Genomic DNA, 18,481 nt, shown 5'->3' on the forward strand with positions numbered 1-18,481 from the left:
TGTAGGTTGACTTTTAAGCTGCTTTGCTCACGTTGATTACTAGTGTAGGTGAGCTCCAACCCAGAGGTTTCTGCATATGGAAAGATGTGGTTTCAAAGCATTGAGAAGAGTCCAAGTCCCTCTTGTTTTCTTTTTGGGACTCTTCTCTTCCTTCTCTGACCGCTTGCTGGAAATACGGGCAACTCTATCTCCCTATAAGATAGTGACCATCTACGCCCCAGAGAAAATTTGGAAAGAAAACCCAACCAACTGTTGCCATTGAGCTGATTCAGACTCAGGAGTACCCCAAGTGTTGCAGAGTAGAACTGCTCTGTAGGGTTTTCCAGGCTGCGGCCTTTTCAAAGTAAACCTCCACACCCGTCTTTCAAGGTGCCTCTGGATGGGTTCTAAGCGCCACCTTTCTGGTTAGCAGTCAAGGGCTTAACTGTTTGTGCCACCCAGGGACTCTACAACCAGCTTAGTGAGAAGAGAATTTGCTTTACTCATTAAGACACTGATGATCAATTTTAAGTATATAAGCTTGTTTGACAATGACCAGCTGGGTGACAATGTTTTGGGGTTCAGCACCTGTGACATCTTGCCTGCAGGAATGAGGGTTCCTTTCGGTGAGGGCAAGGGGTGCAGCCAGGCTGCTGTACCCCACCCAGGCATGGCACCCTGGGCAAAGTCTCACTAGAGGTAGGTTTTTAGTTTGACACCAACAACACTCAGAAATGTTGGGCACTAAAGGATAGGAGGCTTCCTGCCCACTCTAGCATGATGGGCAAAGGCTGTTTGCCTTCAGAAGACGCTGGTGAGTAAGGTCAGGAGGTGACCTCCTGTAGGTTCCAACTCCCACTCAGGGCACAGAGAAGGAGACCCACAGAAGGGCTGCTGCTCTGCTTCTGACCCACACTGACGCAGGGTGAGAGCTGGTGTAAAATCTCCTAACTGCAATTAATACTAAAGGCTTCCTGTAAGCTAAGAGGGCTTACAATCTGTATACCCTTTCTCCGGACATCTGAGACAGAAGAGAACAAACCACAGCTTGTGTTTTCTTGTGGCATGTCTAGGCATTTTGGCATACCCAGTCACATAAAGCCTGAAGTTCAAATCACTCTGTTTTGTTTTAGAAAGAGGTGGGTTTCCTGTTTGTTTTTAAATTTATTGTTATTATTTTTCCTGGAAGTAAGGGAGGAGGAAGCTTTAAAATCAAGAATACAGTAAATCTGGAAGGCATCTGGGATCAGAACAGTGATTTAAGACTTGTGGATACAGGAGGAAGCCTGGGCCTCATACCCCTGCCTGATGCACTGGAGACATCATTCTCATCATGGCTGAGTTCAAGGTCACTCCAGCGTAGACTCGGGTTCATTTCCAGCGATGCCGCACGAGAGACGACTCATCATTGACGACCTCGGGGCCGCGGGGGCGGTGCCGATACTGGAACGGAAGTAGCAGCAGGATGATGAGCACGAGGAGGATGATTCCACACACACTCATGAGCGAATAAGAGACAATCCAGAGAATGGGTTTGTTCAGAGGGAGGGCAGGGACACAGCTGCTGGCGATGTCATCGGTTGAGAAAGGCCCAGAAATTTCAGACACCGGAGTACCCGCAATTTCTGAGGAGACAAAAGGGGAGACATCCACAGCTATGAAAAGAGCCTTCTCACTGACAAACGAAACCACTTCTTACTTTATGAAACCACACACAGTTTAGTTGATAATCTGACTCCAACCATGCACTGTGAGTGCTAACCGGGCCGAGTGACTCCAGAGGGTCTAGTCCCCTGTGAAGTGGAGCAACTGGGCATTTCAGGGTCTGAGTGTGAGTCATGTGGTGGAGGGCAACATACAGAGGATACAGCTGTATGCTTCACATAGGGCTGCCAACCCTTCTGAAGGCTCAATCAGACCTTTCTGAATCACAGTGGTTGTCCCTGCTTAGATCATCCTGGATTCATGCTCTAAGGCAAATTCTACAATAGACAGTGTCCTCATGTAAGCCTGGAACCCACCCACAGTCTTGAGGGGGTTCCTAGACAGAATGAGGAAATCCTACTACTCCCCATACTTGTCCTATGTCATGTCACACCTACCTTTTATGGGGACCCAGCATCAGGAGTGAGAAATGAGTATGTAATCTATCATGAGTTGAACTGTCCCCCTACCAAAGATGTTTGGAGTCCTGACCCTTATATCTATGGATATGAATTGGTTTGGGGCTAGTGTTTTATTACTATGTGAGGCAAGGCAGGGGGCCCTGGTGACACAGTCAAGTAAGGATTGGGCTATTAGCTGAAAGACTCGAGTTCGAACCCATAGTCGCTCTGTAGGAGAAAGAAGAGGCTGTCAGTTTCTGTCAAGATTTATAGCCTCAGAAACCCTATAGAGCATCCTACTCTGTCCTATTAGGTTGCTATGAGTTGGAACAGACTCTGCAGCAGTGGGAAGATGACCATTAATGAGGCTACAGTAGTGTAGGGTGTGCCCTAAACCTAAGCACTTCTGAGTTCTAAGAAGCAACACAGGCAGAGAGACAACACAAGGGGGAGACACATGCTATCTTAACGATGGAGCCACAGGATCTATAAGCCCAAAAACTCCAACAAGCTGATGGATATCATTCCTAATGTGAGATGGATCTTGGCTGAAAGCAGAAAATTCCAGAAAGATATTTAGCTGTGTTTTGCTGACGATACAAGGGCATTTAACTATGTGAATCCTAACAAATTATGGATAATGTTGTAAAGAATGGGAATTCTAGAACATTAAATTGGGTTCATGCAGAACCTGTACATGGACTAAGAGGCAGCTGTTTGGACTAAGGGACTACTGTGTGGTTTTAAATCAGGATAATGTGCACTGAGGTTGTACTCTTTCATCATGTATGCTGAACAAATAATCTGAGAAACTGGCTGTATGCAGAAGAATGTGTCATTAGGATTTATGGAAGACTCAGTAACAATCTGCAATGTGCAGATGGCATCACCTTACTTGTTGAAGGCAAAGACGACTTGAAGCACTTACTGATGAAGATGAAAAGCTATAGTCTCAGTATGGTTAGACCTGAACATAAAACACAAATCCTCACAATTGGACCAATGAGCAACATCATGATAAATGGAAAAGACTACTGACAATGTCAAGGGTTTCATTTTACTTGGGTCCACAATCAGAACTCATGACAGCAGCAGTCAAAAAACAAAACACCCCACAACAACCAAGTCCTTCCCCTCCCCCCCCCCAAAAAAAAAGAGAAGGTCAAATGATTTATTGCATTGGGTAAATCTGCTGCAAAAGACTTAAGTGTTCAAGAGCAAAGATGTCTCTGTGAGGACTAGGTGTGCTTGACCTAGGCCATAGTATTTTCAATTGCCTCATATGCATGTGAAATATGGACAATAAATGCAAAAGACTGGAGAAGCATTGATGCATTTGAATTACGTTGTTGGTGAAGAATATTGAAAATACCATGGAATACCAAAGGAACAAACAAGTCTATCTTGGATAAAGTACAACCACAATGTTCCTTAGAAGTAAGGATGGCAAAACTTAGGCTCCTGTACTTTGGACATGTTATCAGGAGGGAACAGTCAGTCCCTGAATAAGGACATGAAACTTGGTGTGGCACCAGAGGATAACTGCTTGACGACAGGGTCGGTTTGAACTGCAAGGTCGGTGATTCAAACTTAACAGTCACTTCTTGGACCCCCTATACAGGATCACTGTGGATCAGAACTGACTCAATGGCACTTAACAAAAACAACTTGGTAAAGAAGAAGGTCAGTGAAAAAGAGGAAGACCTTCCATGAGATGGATTATCACGGTGACAGCAACAATGGAATCAAGCATAGTAACAATTGTGTTGAGGATAGCACAGGACTGGGCAGTGTTTCCTTTGGTTGTATATAGAATCATTATGAGTCAGTATGGACACAACAGCACTAAACAGCTACAAGAATAACATACACTTCAATGTTTTTGCTTCTCTAGAGAACGCAGCCTAAGACAGCAGGCATGGGGGTAATCAGAAAATTGCATTTATCCATATAAGCATTTATCTATAGGCGCACAGAATTAATTTAACACGTTAAGCTTTATTTGGAAGAAAAAAGAAAAGAAAAAGGCCTTGCTGCCCACTTTGCCTATATTGAATGGTAAAAATGAATATTTCAGCACCAGAAAATAATGTTGTTAAGCAGTTAAATTTCTTTTAAACTAAAGTATTAGCATCCTAAATCCTGCCAAATAAGAAGAGCCCTTTTTTCATCTTTAAATGGAAGAAAGAAAAAGTCAAAATGACAATGGAATAATGGCCTTAAAAAAGGGAAAAGAAGTTTGAATGCTTTGCAAAGAGGATACATTTCTTACTAATATGGACTCTTATTATATGGCTTTTTCTAAGCACACAAGAGGAGAAAAGGAACAACTTGCAAATATACAAGAACCTAGGGATGTTGGCCTTCAGCTGATCTGACCAAAAAGGTCTATAGTTAGTTCAACAGACTATCTTTCCTGGGCCTCTTCTTATGAAAATTAAACTTTTATTGAACACATCAGGTTCATTCAAGAGAAGGGCAATGAACAAGAGATTGTAAATACCTAAGTACCCAGGGAAGGAGCTCTGGTAGCGTCGTGGTTACAAATTGGGCTGCGAACCGCAAGGTCCACAGTTCGAAACTACCAGCTGCTCCGCGGGAGAAAGATGAGGCGATCTGCTCCCATAAAGATTTACAGCCTCAGAAACCCTGTTCAGGGTCGCTATGGGTCGAAACCGACTCGACAGCACTTAACAACAACAACAACAACAAGTACCCAGGGATGATGGCCTTCAACTGAGGTAGGCTCCCAAGTGCCGATCCCTGGGTTAGCAAATGGCATAGCCCTGGGCCAATCTGGTCTGCTTTCTTGTTTTTAAAATAAAATGTATTGGACATAGTCATGCTCATTCTTTGCATAGTATCTCAGTGACTTTTATATTATAGCAGCAGAGTTAATCAGTTATGATAGAGACCATCTGGTCCATAAAGACTCAAGTATTTACTGCCTGGCCCTTCACAGATAAAGTTTGTTGAGCCTGTCATAAAGCATGAAAATGCAAATATTTAACAAACATTTTAAATAATAATTTTAAAAGCCTTGTTATTAATACAAAGGCTATTCATATTTATGATAGAAAATTTTTTTTAAAAAATAGCTAAGTTAGAAACAAGGAAAGCCACTCAAAAACTCACTACTCAGAAATCATCAGTGTTAGTATTTTATAATATAACCTTTTTCTATGTATCTATGCTTTTATTAAAACCATGTAAACTACTGGTGCAGTTGTGCAGATTTTTGTAAGCTGCATTTTTCATTTAGCATAAGATAAAAATCTTTCTTATGTTATTTAATATTCAACCATAAAATTTTTATGACTACATATAAAAAGATCTCATAGATTGATCAAATTTGTTTGATAAGTACATATTTGTGACCATTTATGTTGCGTCCTGGAGTCTTGGCGTGGCACTGTGGATTAATGCACTGGACTGCAAGGTCGATGATTCAAGCTCACCAGCCGTTCCTTGGGAACCCTATACAGGGACGTTATGGGTTGGAACCAACTTGACAGCACTTAACAACAACAAATGTTTCTTCCAATATTTCCAGTATTATAAACGCTGATGTAAAAAACATCTTTGTAGCTAAATATTTGTTCAAATTCCAAGTTTCTTTTGGAAGAATTATTAGAAGTAAAATTATGGGTCATGAGAATATTTACTTCTAAGCCTCCCGGATTAACAAAATATGCTGACAAAATGCCCGTAAGACTGAGCTACTAGCTACACCTACCACCACGGTACTCAATTCCCCACATCTTTATAAGTATTTGCAAATATAAGAAAGCAAACCTACCAGCCACTCCTTAATCTGAGATCAGAATGGTTATAATCCTTTACTTACTACTAGGGGATGCCATTTAAAGTAAACATTTCTGAACCATTTGCATTGATATTTTGATGTCTTTTACTCACTGCTTCACAAGGATTCCTGATATGCAAGTGACTTTCCACAGCAGGTCATTTATATTTTCTTTTTGAATTTTGTGAATGGAGTTTTCACAAATACAATTATGAGAGGGAGACATGCAAAGAAAACAATACCTTAATACATACAGTACAGTGTAAAAAAGGAAGAGTCATTTGAAACCACTTTGCTTCCTACTCAAGATGGCGGTGTACAAGGGCCCAGATAGGCCCTCCCATCTGACACAGTTAAAATATCAGTAAAAGCTATATGAAAACCACAACAACAAACACTCTGAAAATATTAATCAAGCAAGGAAAGATGATAAATCATAAGAGGCGTGAAGCCAATGAGGTGAGCCCAATGATTGCCTTATCTCATTGCCCTGTGAAGGTGCAGAAAGGAGGGAACACAGACAAAAGCTGGTATGACCCTGAGTTGAGGAGACAGAAGCATAAATTCAGAATGCCAAGGGGGACAGACTTTGTAGAAGAGTAATAATGAGGAGACAGCTGCACAAAGGGAAGTTGCAAATATTTATAGAGGGTTTCACTTGAGTCTTAAACTGAGTTCTGATCAGAGATTGAGAGTAAGGAAAGTACTCCAGTCTAGGGAAATATATACTTTAGAAAATCACAACAGTGCCGGGAGTCTACATAGGGCCAAGGATAGTACCTGTTCCCAACAGCCACAGTAAAAACAAAACAAACCAAAAAATGGCATAGTGCACAGGATATCAGAACACTTAGATGGGTCGTTCTTAGTGATGGGGAAAATTAGTCAGAGACTACCTGCATTCTCGTTGTGGCACTGTAGGATAGGCACTGGACTGCTAAGTGCAAAGTTGGTGGTTCAAACCTACTTGTCACTCCTTAAAAACCCTATACAGGGTCGCTATGAGTCAGAACCGACTTGATGGCACTTCAAAATAATAATCTACATTCCAATCAAAAAGCGACAGGAACAAATGTTTTGGTTACAACAAAATACGGCTAGGTCATGCCCCAGATTTGCTATGTTTGATCCCCTGTGTCAACTCATCTTGTTAAGCATCTTCTTTCTTTTTCACTGACTCTCCACTTTATCAAGCATGATGTCCTTCTCAGTACTGGTCCCTCCTGATAACATAACCAAAGTAAATGAGAATGTCTTACTATGCTCGCTTCTAAAAAGCATGCTGCTGCACTGTTTTACAAGACAGATTTGTTTGTTCTTCTGGAAGTTCATAGTATATACAATATTCTTTGCCAACACCATAATTCAAATGAGTAGAATGAGCAGGAGACTATATATACTGCAGAAGAAAAGACTAGTCCACTTTAAGATATAATAATGAAAGTGTCTAAAATGAAACAGAGAGGGAACAAAATACTTAAGGAGGAACGGAAGAATGAAAGAGAGAGAAGAGAGATGGAATTTGGAACAACTTCAAGTACTCAGATCTGAAGGAGCTTTAAAAAGTTAATGGAAAAAGTACAGTATGTTTTAATTCCTTTTTCCAACAAACTTTTTGGAGCACTCCTCAAAGGCTACTCACAGGAGAGGAGAAGGTAGGAGACAGAAAAAGTATTAGAAAGGTGTTAATACTATGTATGAAATGGCAGAATTTACTTAAAGGTTGTTGCTATGAACTGTTATTGAGTAGCCAATCTCCCACCCCAACTCATGTTAACCCCAGGCACAAGTCAGCAAAATGCTGTCTGGTCCTGATCCAACCCACGACTCACTGCAGACTGACTGTTTACCCCATAGGGTTTTCATTGGCTAATTGATGGACAGAGATTGCCAGGCCAGGAAGCTCTGTTGAAAGCCCTTTAGCATTAAAACAACACAAAGGCCTCCACTGACACACAGTGTTGGCTGAGCTTGAAGTGCATTGGCTGGGAATTGAACCGGGGACTCTGTCATAGGAAATGGGGATTCTGCCACTGAACCTTCATGGCTTTCTCTCCACACTGACAGGCAGATGTGATAAGTTAAAGATGGACGCGATAAACCCTAAAGCAACCAGTAAAGCAACACATCAAAGAGTTATAGCTAGTAAACCAGTAAAGGAGATTAAAACAAATAATAAAATACACTCCAAAAGAAGGCCAAAAAAGAAGAAACGGTAAATACAGAGCAGATGAATTCAAGAGAAAATAAATAGCAAGTCTGAAACTCAACCATACTAATCAACACGTTAAATGTCAATAGTCTAAACCAGAGGTCAGCAAATTGTTTCTGAAAAGGGCCAGATAATGAATAGGTTAGGTTTCTCAGTCACATAGGGTTTTGGTCACATGCCCTGTTGTCCCGCTTAACAATGTTTTAAAAATGTAAAAACTATTCTTAGAAAACTGACTATACAAAAGAGGTTACAGGCCAGCTATGATCAGCAGCCCGTTGTTTGCCACTCTCGGTCTAAACACCCCAATTAAAAGGCATAAATTGTCCAATTAGATAGAAAGCAAGCGAAACCCAAGTGCAGTTTATGCTGTCTATAAAAAACCTACTTTACATGTAAAGTGTCAACTATGTCAAACATAAAATTATGGAAGAATGTATCATGCTAATACCAATTAAAATAAGCCCAGAGGCACTTAACAACAACAACAACAACAACACACATATATACATATGTTGTTGCTGTTAAGTGCCATCGAGTTGGTTCTGACCCATAACGACCCTGCATAGGGTTTCCGAGGAGCAGCTGACGAGCTTGAACCACCAACCTTGCAGTCCAGTGCACTAACCCATAGCGCTACATTATTATTGTTGTTGTTAAGTGCCGTCGAGTTGGTTCTGACCCATAGTGACCCTGTATAGGGTTTCCAAGGAGCAGCTGGTGAGCTTGAACCACCAAACTTGCAGTTCAAACACCTTTGCAGTCTGGTGCATTAACCCACAGCGCCACACTAGGCCTAGTGTTTACTTTGTTGACATTAATATTAGACAGAGATTATTTCATAGCAAAGCTATTACCAGGGGTAAAGATGACAATTTCATAATGATAAAAGAATCAATTCTTCAACAACACATAACAATTCTAAATGTATGCACACCTAGTGAAGGGTTTTGAAATATATGAAGAACTAAAGAAATTGCAAGGAAAGAATAGAAATCCACAACTATAGTCAGATTTCAGCATTCCCCTCTCAATAATGGATAGAACAAGTCAACAGAAATAAGATATAGAATGCCTGAACAACACTATCAGTCAACTTGACCTAATTAACAATTGCAGAACACGACACGGATATTAACAGTATATGAGGAATCCTTAGAGAGTTCACACAAAACGTGTATTAAGAAAAAACAATGAATGGACTTTAACAAAAAACGTACACCAAATAAACTCATATTAATTGTTTTAACATGTCTGAACAGGATCTAGTTTGAGGCATTAACAAGACTTACACATCAGTTCAAAAGGAGTCTCTCTCAGAGCAACATGAATTCTGCTAAAATTGAAACAAGAAAACACATCAAACTTATGGAGAAGGTTGGATGGAAGAATGGTGAAATCACTGATGCTTTACGAAATGTTTATGGAACAATGCTCCAAAGAAACCAACAGTTTTACAAATGGATAACTCATTTTAAGAAGAGATAAGAGGGCATTGAAGATGAAGCCCATAGTAGACCACGCACATCAATTTACAAAGAAAAAAATTTATATTGTTTGTGCCCTAATTGAAGAAGATGGAGGATTAATAGCAGAAACAGTAGCCTACATCACAGATAACTCAATTGGTTCAGCTTATATAATTCTGATAAAAAAACTAAAGCTGGGCAAATTTTCTGTTTGATGGGTGCCTAAACTGTTGAACCCCTGATCAGCTGTAGACAAGAGCAGAGCTTTCATGGAAATTATAAACAAATGGGATCAAGATCCTGAAGTATTTCTTGGAAGAATTGTAACAGGAGAGGAAACTCGATGTTACCAGTCTGACCTTAAAGACCAAGAACAATGGCTACCAAGAAGTGGAAGAGGTCCAGTTCAAACAAAAGTAGACAGGTCAAGAATAAGTTATGGCAACAGTGTTTTGAAAACCTCAGACTTTTTACTTATTGAACTTTTTGGATGGTCAAAAAATCCCAATAACATCTACTTATTATGAGAGTCTTTTGAAAAAGTTAGCCAGAGTTTTAGCAGAAAAATACCCAGAGAGGCTTCATCAGAAAATCCTTTCCCACCATAAAAATATTACTGCTCATTCCTCTCATCAAACAAGGGCAATTTTGTGAGCGCTCCAATGACAAATCATTAGGCATCCACACTACCATCCTGATTTGGTGTAGTGCTGTGGGTTAATGCGCTGGACTGCAAAGGCGTTTAAATTGCAAAGTCAGTGGTTCAAGCTCACCAGTCATTACGGAAATCCTCTATAGGGTCGCTATGGGTCAGAACCAACTCAACGGCACTTAACAACAACAACTTTAAAAAAAAAGTTTCCCAATCTTAAAAAAAAATTCAAAGGGCATCAATTTTCTTCAAGTATTCATGTAAAAAGACTGCATTGACATCGTTAAATTTCTAGGACCGTCAGTTCTTTATTGTTGTTGTTAAGTGTTGTTGAGATGGTACTGACTCATAGAGACCCTGTATAGGGTTTCCGAGGAACGGTTGGTAAGTCTGGACTTCCGATCTTGCAGTTCAAACCGACTTTGCAGTCCAGTGCTTATCCTACAGTACTTTGTTGTTGTTGTTATGTGCCGTGGAGTCGGTTCCGACTCATAGCGACCCTGTACAGGGTTTCTGAGGCTGTAAATCTTTACGGGAGCAGAACGCCTCATCTTTCTCCCGCGGAACAGCTGGTAGTGTCGAACTGCTGACCTTGCGGTTCACAGTCCTATGGTTCACAGTCCTATTCGTAACCACTACGCTACCAGAGCTCCTTTACCAGCTGATAAATTGAATGTCTGGTTTCAATCATGGCTTACAAAAGTGTCTTGACCTTGATGGAGTTTATGTTGAGAAATAAAGTTTATAATTTTTATTTTTATCTTTCAATTCCATTTTCCACAAACTTTTAGAAGTCCCATTGCATATCTTGTCTTCAACAGCACACAGAATATTTACTAAAACAGACTATATATTCTTGGCCTTATAACAATACATTTGTAAGGATTCAATCTGTACAAATATTTTCTCTGAGCACAGTGGAATTAAATTAGAGATCAGTTAGTAGAATGATAATCAGAAAATCTGCAAATATTTTTAAACTAAGTAACTAATTTTACAATAACACATAGATCAAAGACGAAGCCAAAAAAGAGATAAAAAACTATTTGAAATGAAATGAGTGCCAACTAAAGTAGTACTTGTTAGTTGTTGCTGAATCAATATGACTCTTGCCTGGACCTGCACCGTCTTCAGATTGTTGGTATGTTTGAATCCACTATTTTGTGGTTATTTGTCAATCTTTCTAAGGATTGTTTTCACTGACCCTTTAGTTTATCAATCATGTCTTTTTTATTTATTGGATAGTAGTACTTAGAAGAAAATTTACAACACTAGATGCCTGTAAGACCAGCCTCCACCTTAGGAAACAACAAAAGCCAAGTGGAATAAACCAAAAGTGGCTGGAGATAAAAAGAAAAGTACACACAGCAATAACATAGAACACAAAAACAATGGAGACAAACCAATGAAAACAAAAGTTAGTTCTTTAAGAATATTAATAAAATTGATAAACCTTAAACCTCATTGATAAGGAAGAAGAGAAAAGACACACCAATACCAGAACTGAAACAGGTGCCATTATTACATATTCTACAGATATTAAATGGAAGATAAGGGAACATTATGAACAACTTTATTCCAATCATTGTGAAAACTTAGATGAAACAGACAAATTCTTTGTAGGAAAGAAACTATCAAATCTCACTCAAGAAAAAACAGACAGCCTGAGTAGCCCCAAAGCTATTGAAGAAATTGGATTTGTAATTAAAGATCTTTCCAGAAAGAAAAATTCAAGACCAGATAGTTTCACTGCAGACATTTTCCCAATTTTAAGGACGAAATCATATTACTTCTACACAAACTCTTTCAAGAAACTCTAAAGGAAAAACTACTTCTCAACACATTCTGAGGTCTGCATTAACCTGATACCAAAAGAGAGAAAAAGTTATTCCAAGAAAATCAAAAGATAGAACAGTATTCTTCAAAGACACAAAGGCACTATTTCTTTAAACACATTTTAGAAACTTGATTCTAATAACATATGTTGTTGTTGGCGTTAGGTGCTGTTGAATCGGTTCTAACTCACAGCAACTTTATGCACAACATAAACTCTGGTCCTCTGCCATTCTCACAATACATCCTGTTCCAATGGGATTAATTCCAGGCATACAAGGTTGGTTTGACATTCAAAAATCAACCAGTGCAATTCACATTATTAACATACCAGAAAAGACAATCCCTATGATGTTGCAGACCGTGTAGGCCTGGTCAGAAGTTCGAGGCCCTATAGGCCCAAGTGTTACAGGTCGCAGGCTCTGAGGAACAGATCTAGCCACTTGGCAGTTAATAGCAAATTGTTTTTCATCTTAGTGTTCAGTTATATTTATTAATTTCATACATGGAGCCCTTAATGTCCACAGATAAATGTAGTATTTTCCTAAAGCCGAAGACTGTAAAGGTTTCAAAGGTCAAGCCTTTCTCCAAAGGATTAACTGAAAATAGCTTAACTACTTCCCAGTTCTTTGTTCTATAGACAAAAAAGCCATCTTCTCTAAATCTATCCCAGGTGCTGTTTATTCATCGAAGTTCCTGAAAACCTGGCTCAGGAAGCCAAAACAGTGGGACTCCACCCAAGCCTTTTGTACTTCCCTTTCACCTTGCCCCAACTGAGTTCAGGGGCTATAGATATGTTAATTGAGCCTGAGAAACCAAGTTGCGGGCCTAGGATTCGAACCAGCGACGTACGATGTAAAGTTACCTGAAGGTCTGGAAAAGTACTGATGTTAGCTGTACCTTGCTTTAGCCCCTCCCAGCTTGGTGTGAAGCTCCTCCCCTAAATAAAACCGAGACGCAGGCCGGCCCAGGTGTGCATTATGGCTTGGAGGGCATGTAGTACAGATTGGAGGGCAGTGAGTTGCTGCCTGCAGCGGCCACGATGTCTGTAGTCCCAAGTCTGCCCACCAGTGATACATCCACCCTGGTTTCGGTGTGCCTCATGGTCCCCCTCCTTCTGTCTGTCTGTGTATTCTTTTGCTATCCCTATCGCCGCTGGATCTCCCCTCCTCGTGAACCAAACACTCGTGAACAACACAACTATGTCAAGGCCCGTCCCTGACACTATGATATATCCATAGCTTCTGAATCTGATAAAGGACATCTAAAAAGACATTCATAGGTAACACCATGGCTAATAATGAAAAAACTGATTAAGATTAGGAACAAGGAAAGAATGTGTGCTTTTACCAAGTTTATTTAAAATTATACTAGAAGTTCTAACTTACACAATAAGGCAATAAAAAGAAATAAAAGGTGCAACACTCAAAAAGATAAACTGTCTTTATTCATAAACAACATAATTATCTATGTATAAAATCCTATGGAATCCATAAAAATTTGTTGATTTGACCTAATCAGTAAGTTTAGCAAGACTGCCGGATACAAGATCAATACACAAAAATCAATTCCATTGCTGTATACTAGTAGTGAACCATCAGAAACTGAAATGACAAAATCAACATTACACCAGTGGAGTAGAATTGAGAATTAGAAATATATACATCCGTGTGGCATTGTGGGTTAATGCGCAAGACTGCAAAGCCGTTTGAACTGCAAAGTCGGTGGTTCAAGCTCACCAGCTGCTCCTTGGAAACCCTATACAGAGTTGCTATGGGTCAGAACTGACTCGAAGGCACTTAACAATAACAACAACAACAATGATTAGCTTATTTTCAACAAGGGTGCTAAATCCATTCAATGGGAAAGGAACAATTTCTTCAACAAATGGTGCTTGCAAAATTGGATCTCCCCATGCAGAACACTGAAAAAAGATCCATACTTCACACCACACAAAAAAACAATTCAAAATGGGTCAAAGACATAAGTATTAAATCTAAAACCAAAAAGGTACTGGAAGAAAATAAAGGGGCAAAATTATAGGATCTAATTTTTTTCAGCCACAGGTTATCAAATACACCACATACAGGAACAGCAGAAGATAAAAAAGATAACTGGGACTTCACAAAAATGAAATATTTATGTTAATTAAAAGACTTGATCAAAGAGTAAAAAGATAACTGACAGACTGGGAAAAATCCCCCAAACTTGGTGAAAAATACATCCGATAATGTTCTAGTATCTTAAATATATATAAAACTTCTACAATTTAAGTGAAAGAAAAACAATTCAACCAAAAAAAGGCAAAGAATATTAACAGACAAGTCACCAAAGAGGACATTCAAGTAGACAACAAATACAGGAAAAGATGCTCTTCATCCTTAGCCACTAAAACCAAATCAAACCAAAGTGACTCTAAAGGACAAAGTTGAACTGCCCATTGAGATCCCAAAGCTGTAATCTTACAAACACAGATTGCCACACTTTTGTCTTTGGCAGCGGTAGGTGTGTCTGAACCACTGATCTTTAGGTTAGCAGTCAAGTGCAGAATACCACCTCATCCCTACCAGAATATTAGTGATACAAAACCAGAAAGTAGCATGTTGGTGAGGATGAAAAATCGTGTAACAACTGTGGAAAACAGTATGGTGATTCCTCAAAAAGCAGAACCAACATAGCAATTCCACTCCTAGGTACATAGCCTTGAGGCCCCTAAGCAGTGCTGCTAACTGACACATTACATCATGCTCATTGCAGTCCTATTCACAATAGTTAAAAGGTGGAAACAACCTAAACGCCCATCAACAGATGAATGGATTAGAAAATGTCGACAATGGAGTACTATTCAGCCACAAATAGAAAAAACCCTGAGACATGCTACAACACAGATGAAGCTTGGAGCACTATGCTGAGTGAAATGAATAAATCAGAAAAGGACAAAAGGACTCTATGTGCTTACTTATATGAAAATACATGAATAAGTAGATATATTTATAAATCTTATGTATAAATACATGAATAAGAGAGAATGGCTAGCAGCGGTCATGGGTTGGGGAGGAGTGGTAAAAGAGTAGAGAAATGTTTCTCTGGAAACTTTATGGTTTATATTTATGGTGATGGAAAAACTGGCATGGATTAAGGGTAATGGTTGTACAACTTAATGACTTAACTGATCCCACTAAGTTCTATACCAGAAGAAAGGGAGGAATAGCAAATATTGTGTTATATATATATGGTGGTAGTAGTGTGTCACGGAGTCGGTTCCGACTCATAGTGACCCTGCGTAGGGTTTCCGAGGCTGTAAATTTTTACGGGAGCAGAAAGCCTCATCTTTCATCCATGGAACAGCTGGTGGTTTCAAATTGCTGACCTTGAGAGTTAGCAGTCTGCCTCGGTAACCATTATAATTTTATAACAACAGCAATCCCCGCCTCTTATCCAGAAAACAATGCAGCCAAAGTTGCTGGCATGACTCAACTACATTCAAATATCTACTATGATTAGTTCTGTTGGTTTGAAGGTATAGAATTCATGGCTTTGTAGGGTTGTCCAGTGAACTGGTCTAATGCGTTTTTTTTTTTTTTTTTGGGTGGGGTGGGGTGGGGATATGACCTTTATTGAGCTTATCCACCAGAGTGGAAATAATGTCTGTACAAAACCAAATGTTTGTTACTATAAATTCTGCATCACAATTAAAATCCAAATAGTTTTTAAAAAACAGTCAACCCAATCAAAACCCACTACCCACTTCTTCAGAATCAATAGCTTCTTTGAAGTCACAGCAATATTTAAATATAGTTAAGACTTGAATGCAGAAATTTGCTTGGTTGGAAAGCTAATTAAACTTCCAACTTGTTCAAATAGAATTATAAAAAGGCAAAATTATGTTTGTTTGTTTTTCACAGAGATACAGTCCACTGGAATCACCAACACTGGACAGCTGTCAGAGTATTTACAGTTCTGAGATAATAAGGAATCCAGGCATTCTTTAGACAGTCTTCTGTTGTCTTTTCTTCCCAATCAGGGATTTGTGGATGTGTGGAATGACCACCAGCAATTGTGACCTTGATAAGGGAGTACAACTCTTATTCTGAGGAGTGGCTGGTTAGCTTGAACTACCGACCTTGAGGCTCAAACTGACTTTAAATTCCAGTGCATTAACCTACAGTGTCACACCAGGTTTAGGGGGTAATCAATCCAAATCAATGGCGGTGAAACAAAATGGGCAGAGATAGCGAGAATTATGAATCAACATGAAGAATGTAACCAATGCTATTGAATTGTACATATAGAAAGTTAAGTGTTATGTCCTGCTATGGATTATTCCTACCCCACAAGAAAATCTCATACTGGAGTCCTGGTGTGGCTCTGTGGGTTAATGGGCCAAACTGCAAAGTCATTTGAACTGCAAGCCCGGTGGCTCAAGCTCACCAGCTGCTCCTCAGAAACCCTATACAGGGTCGCTATGGGTCAGAACTGACTTGATGGCACTTAACAACAACAAAGAAAATCTCAAACAATGTCAACATTTACAATAGCATAAAAATAAGAAATAAAACACATGTAAGACCTGTAGCGTAGTGGTTACGAATCGGGCTGCAAACTGCAAGGTCAGCAGTTTGAAACTACCAACTGTTTCACGGGAGAAAGATGAGGTATTCTGCTCCTATAAAGATTTACAGCCTCGGAAACCCTGGACAGGGTCGCTATGGGTCGGAACTGACTCCACGGCACACAGCCACTGCCACCAAGACCTGTACATTCCAAACTATGAAACACTGTTGAGGGAAAATAAAGATTTAAATAAATGGAGAGGTAGACCATGTTAGATGGGTTAGCAGCACAAATGGTTAAGCTCTCAACTACTAGCCAAAAGGTTCACCATTTAGAACCTATCCAAAGGCACTTTGGAAGAAAAGGCCTGGAGATGTGCTTCCAAAAGGCCACCATCTTGAAACCCCTATGCAGTGGTTCGCTCTGCACAAACAGGGTTGCCATGACTCATGGCAGCCACTATCACCAACACTATCACCATGTTCATACACAGATTGAATATTGTTTAAATTATCAATTTTTCCTAGATAAGCTATAGAGTCAACACAATTTCAATAAAAATCCAAGGAGGTATTTTTGTAGAAATTATCAATTTGGTTCTAAAATTCACAGGACCGGGATAGGCATTTGACAATTTATGCCAGTGCTGTGGGATCAGTATTGGACTGCTAACTACAGGGTCATTGATTCACCAGCTATTCTGCAGAAGATGCGTCTGTCTGCTCCTATAAGGATGAACAGTTTCGGAAACCCTCTATAGAGTTCTGATGTGGCACTGCAGGATTTGCGTTGGACTGCTAATGCCAAGGTCATTGGTTCAAACTTATCAGTCACTCCTCGGAAACTCTATACAGGGTCACTATGGGTTAGAACCGACTTGAAAGCCAAAATCAACACAATGGCAGTGAAGGAGAACTTATTTTAAGCAAGACTGTGGATATAATGTGAAATAGACATACCAAGTCTAGAAATAGACCCAGACATATGTAGCCAACTGAGTTTTGACAAGGTACAGAGGAAATTCAATAGAGAAAAGGCAGTCTTTTCAACAAACGATATTAAAATATTGCTAAAAATAACCTTCAATCTATACCTTATACCATTTAAAAAATTAACTCAAAATACAGGAAAGACCTAAAGTTAAAAGCTTTTAGAAGAAAACACAGGTGAAAATCTTTGTGACTATAAGTTAGGCAAAAAATATTTTCATAGTACACCAGAAAGTTGTGGTGGTGGCAATGGACTTAAGTATAGCAATAATATTGAGGCTACCACAGGACTAGACACTGTTTCCTTTCGTTTGTTGTACACAGGCTTGCTATGAGTTGCAACCTACTGGACAGCACCTAACGCCACCACACCAAAGCACTTCGAAAAATCACTATAAAAAGAAAAACTAATGAAAAATTTGAGACAACTAAAGTTAAGCACGTGTCTGTCCTCTTTGAGAGACACTATTAAGAGAACAAAAAAGCTGGGAGAATATATTCACAAGTAACATTTCTCATGAAGGGCTTGAGTCTAGAATGCATGAAGAACTCTCAAAACTTAAATAATAAGGAAACAGACAATACAACTTAAAAAATGAGCCAGAAAATTTGAAAAGATAGTCCATCAAAAAAGATACATAGACGGCAAATCATGTTCAACGTCAGTAAACGTTGTTTAGGTTTTAACTTGAGTAAGTTTTGACTCACAGAGACCCCACATAGGGTTTCTGAGGAGTGGCTGATGGGTTTAAATTGACGATCCTATGGTTTGCAGTCCAGTGGTTGTCCTATAACCTCATGTCAGGGCTCATAGATGGTAAATTGGTTCAACATCAATAGTCATTGTTGTTAAATGTCAGGGAGTCAGTTCCAACTCATAGCT

The 18,481-nt window shown here is 39.5% G+C and overlaps 1 protein-coding gene across 2 annotated transcripts in view; it reads right to left on the reverse strand.

The window, feature by feature from the left end:
* Positions 1 to 1,350: 1,350 nt before the first annotated feature.
* Positions 1,351 to 18,481, reverse strand: part of BACE2 (beta-site APP-cleaving enzyme 2) — a 163,837-nt gene continuing 146,706 nt past the window's right edge. For both annotated transcript variants that reach the window (XM_006870834.1, XM_006870835.1), the window contains one exon: positions 1,351 to 1,604. In XM_006870834.1, the coding sequence (XP_006870896.1) occupies positions 1,351 to 1,604 (254 nt within the window). The remainder of the gene's footprint in view (positions 1,605 to 18,481) is intronic.

The sequence above is a fragment of the Chrysochloris asiatica genome, unplaced genomic scaffold, assembly GCF_000296735.1.
Source record: "Chrysochloris asiatica unplaced genomic scaffold, ChrAsi1.0 scaffold00154, whole genome shotgun sequence".
NCBI lineage: Eukaryota > Metazoa > Chordata > Mammalia > Afrosoricida > Chrysochloridae > Chrysochloris > Chrysochloris asiatica.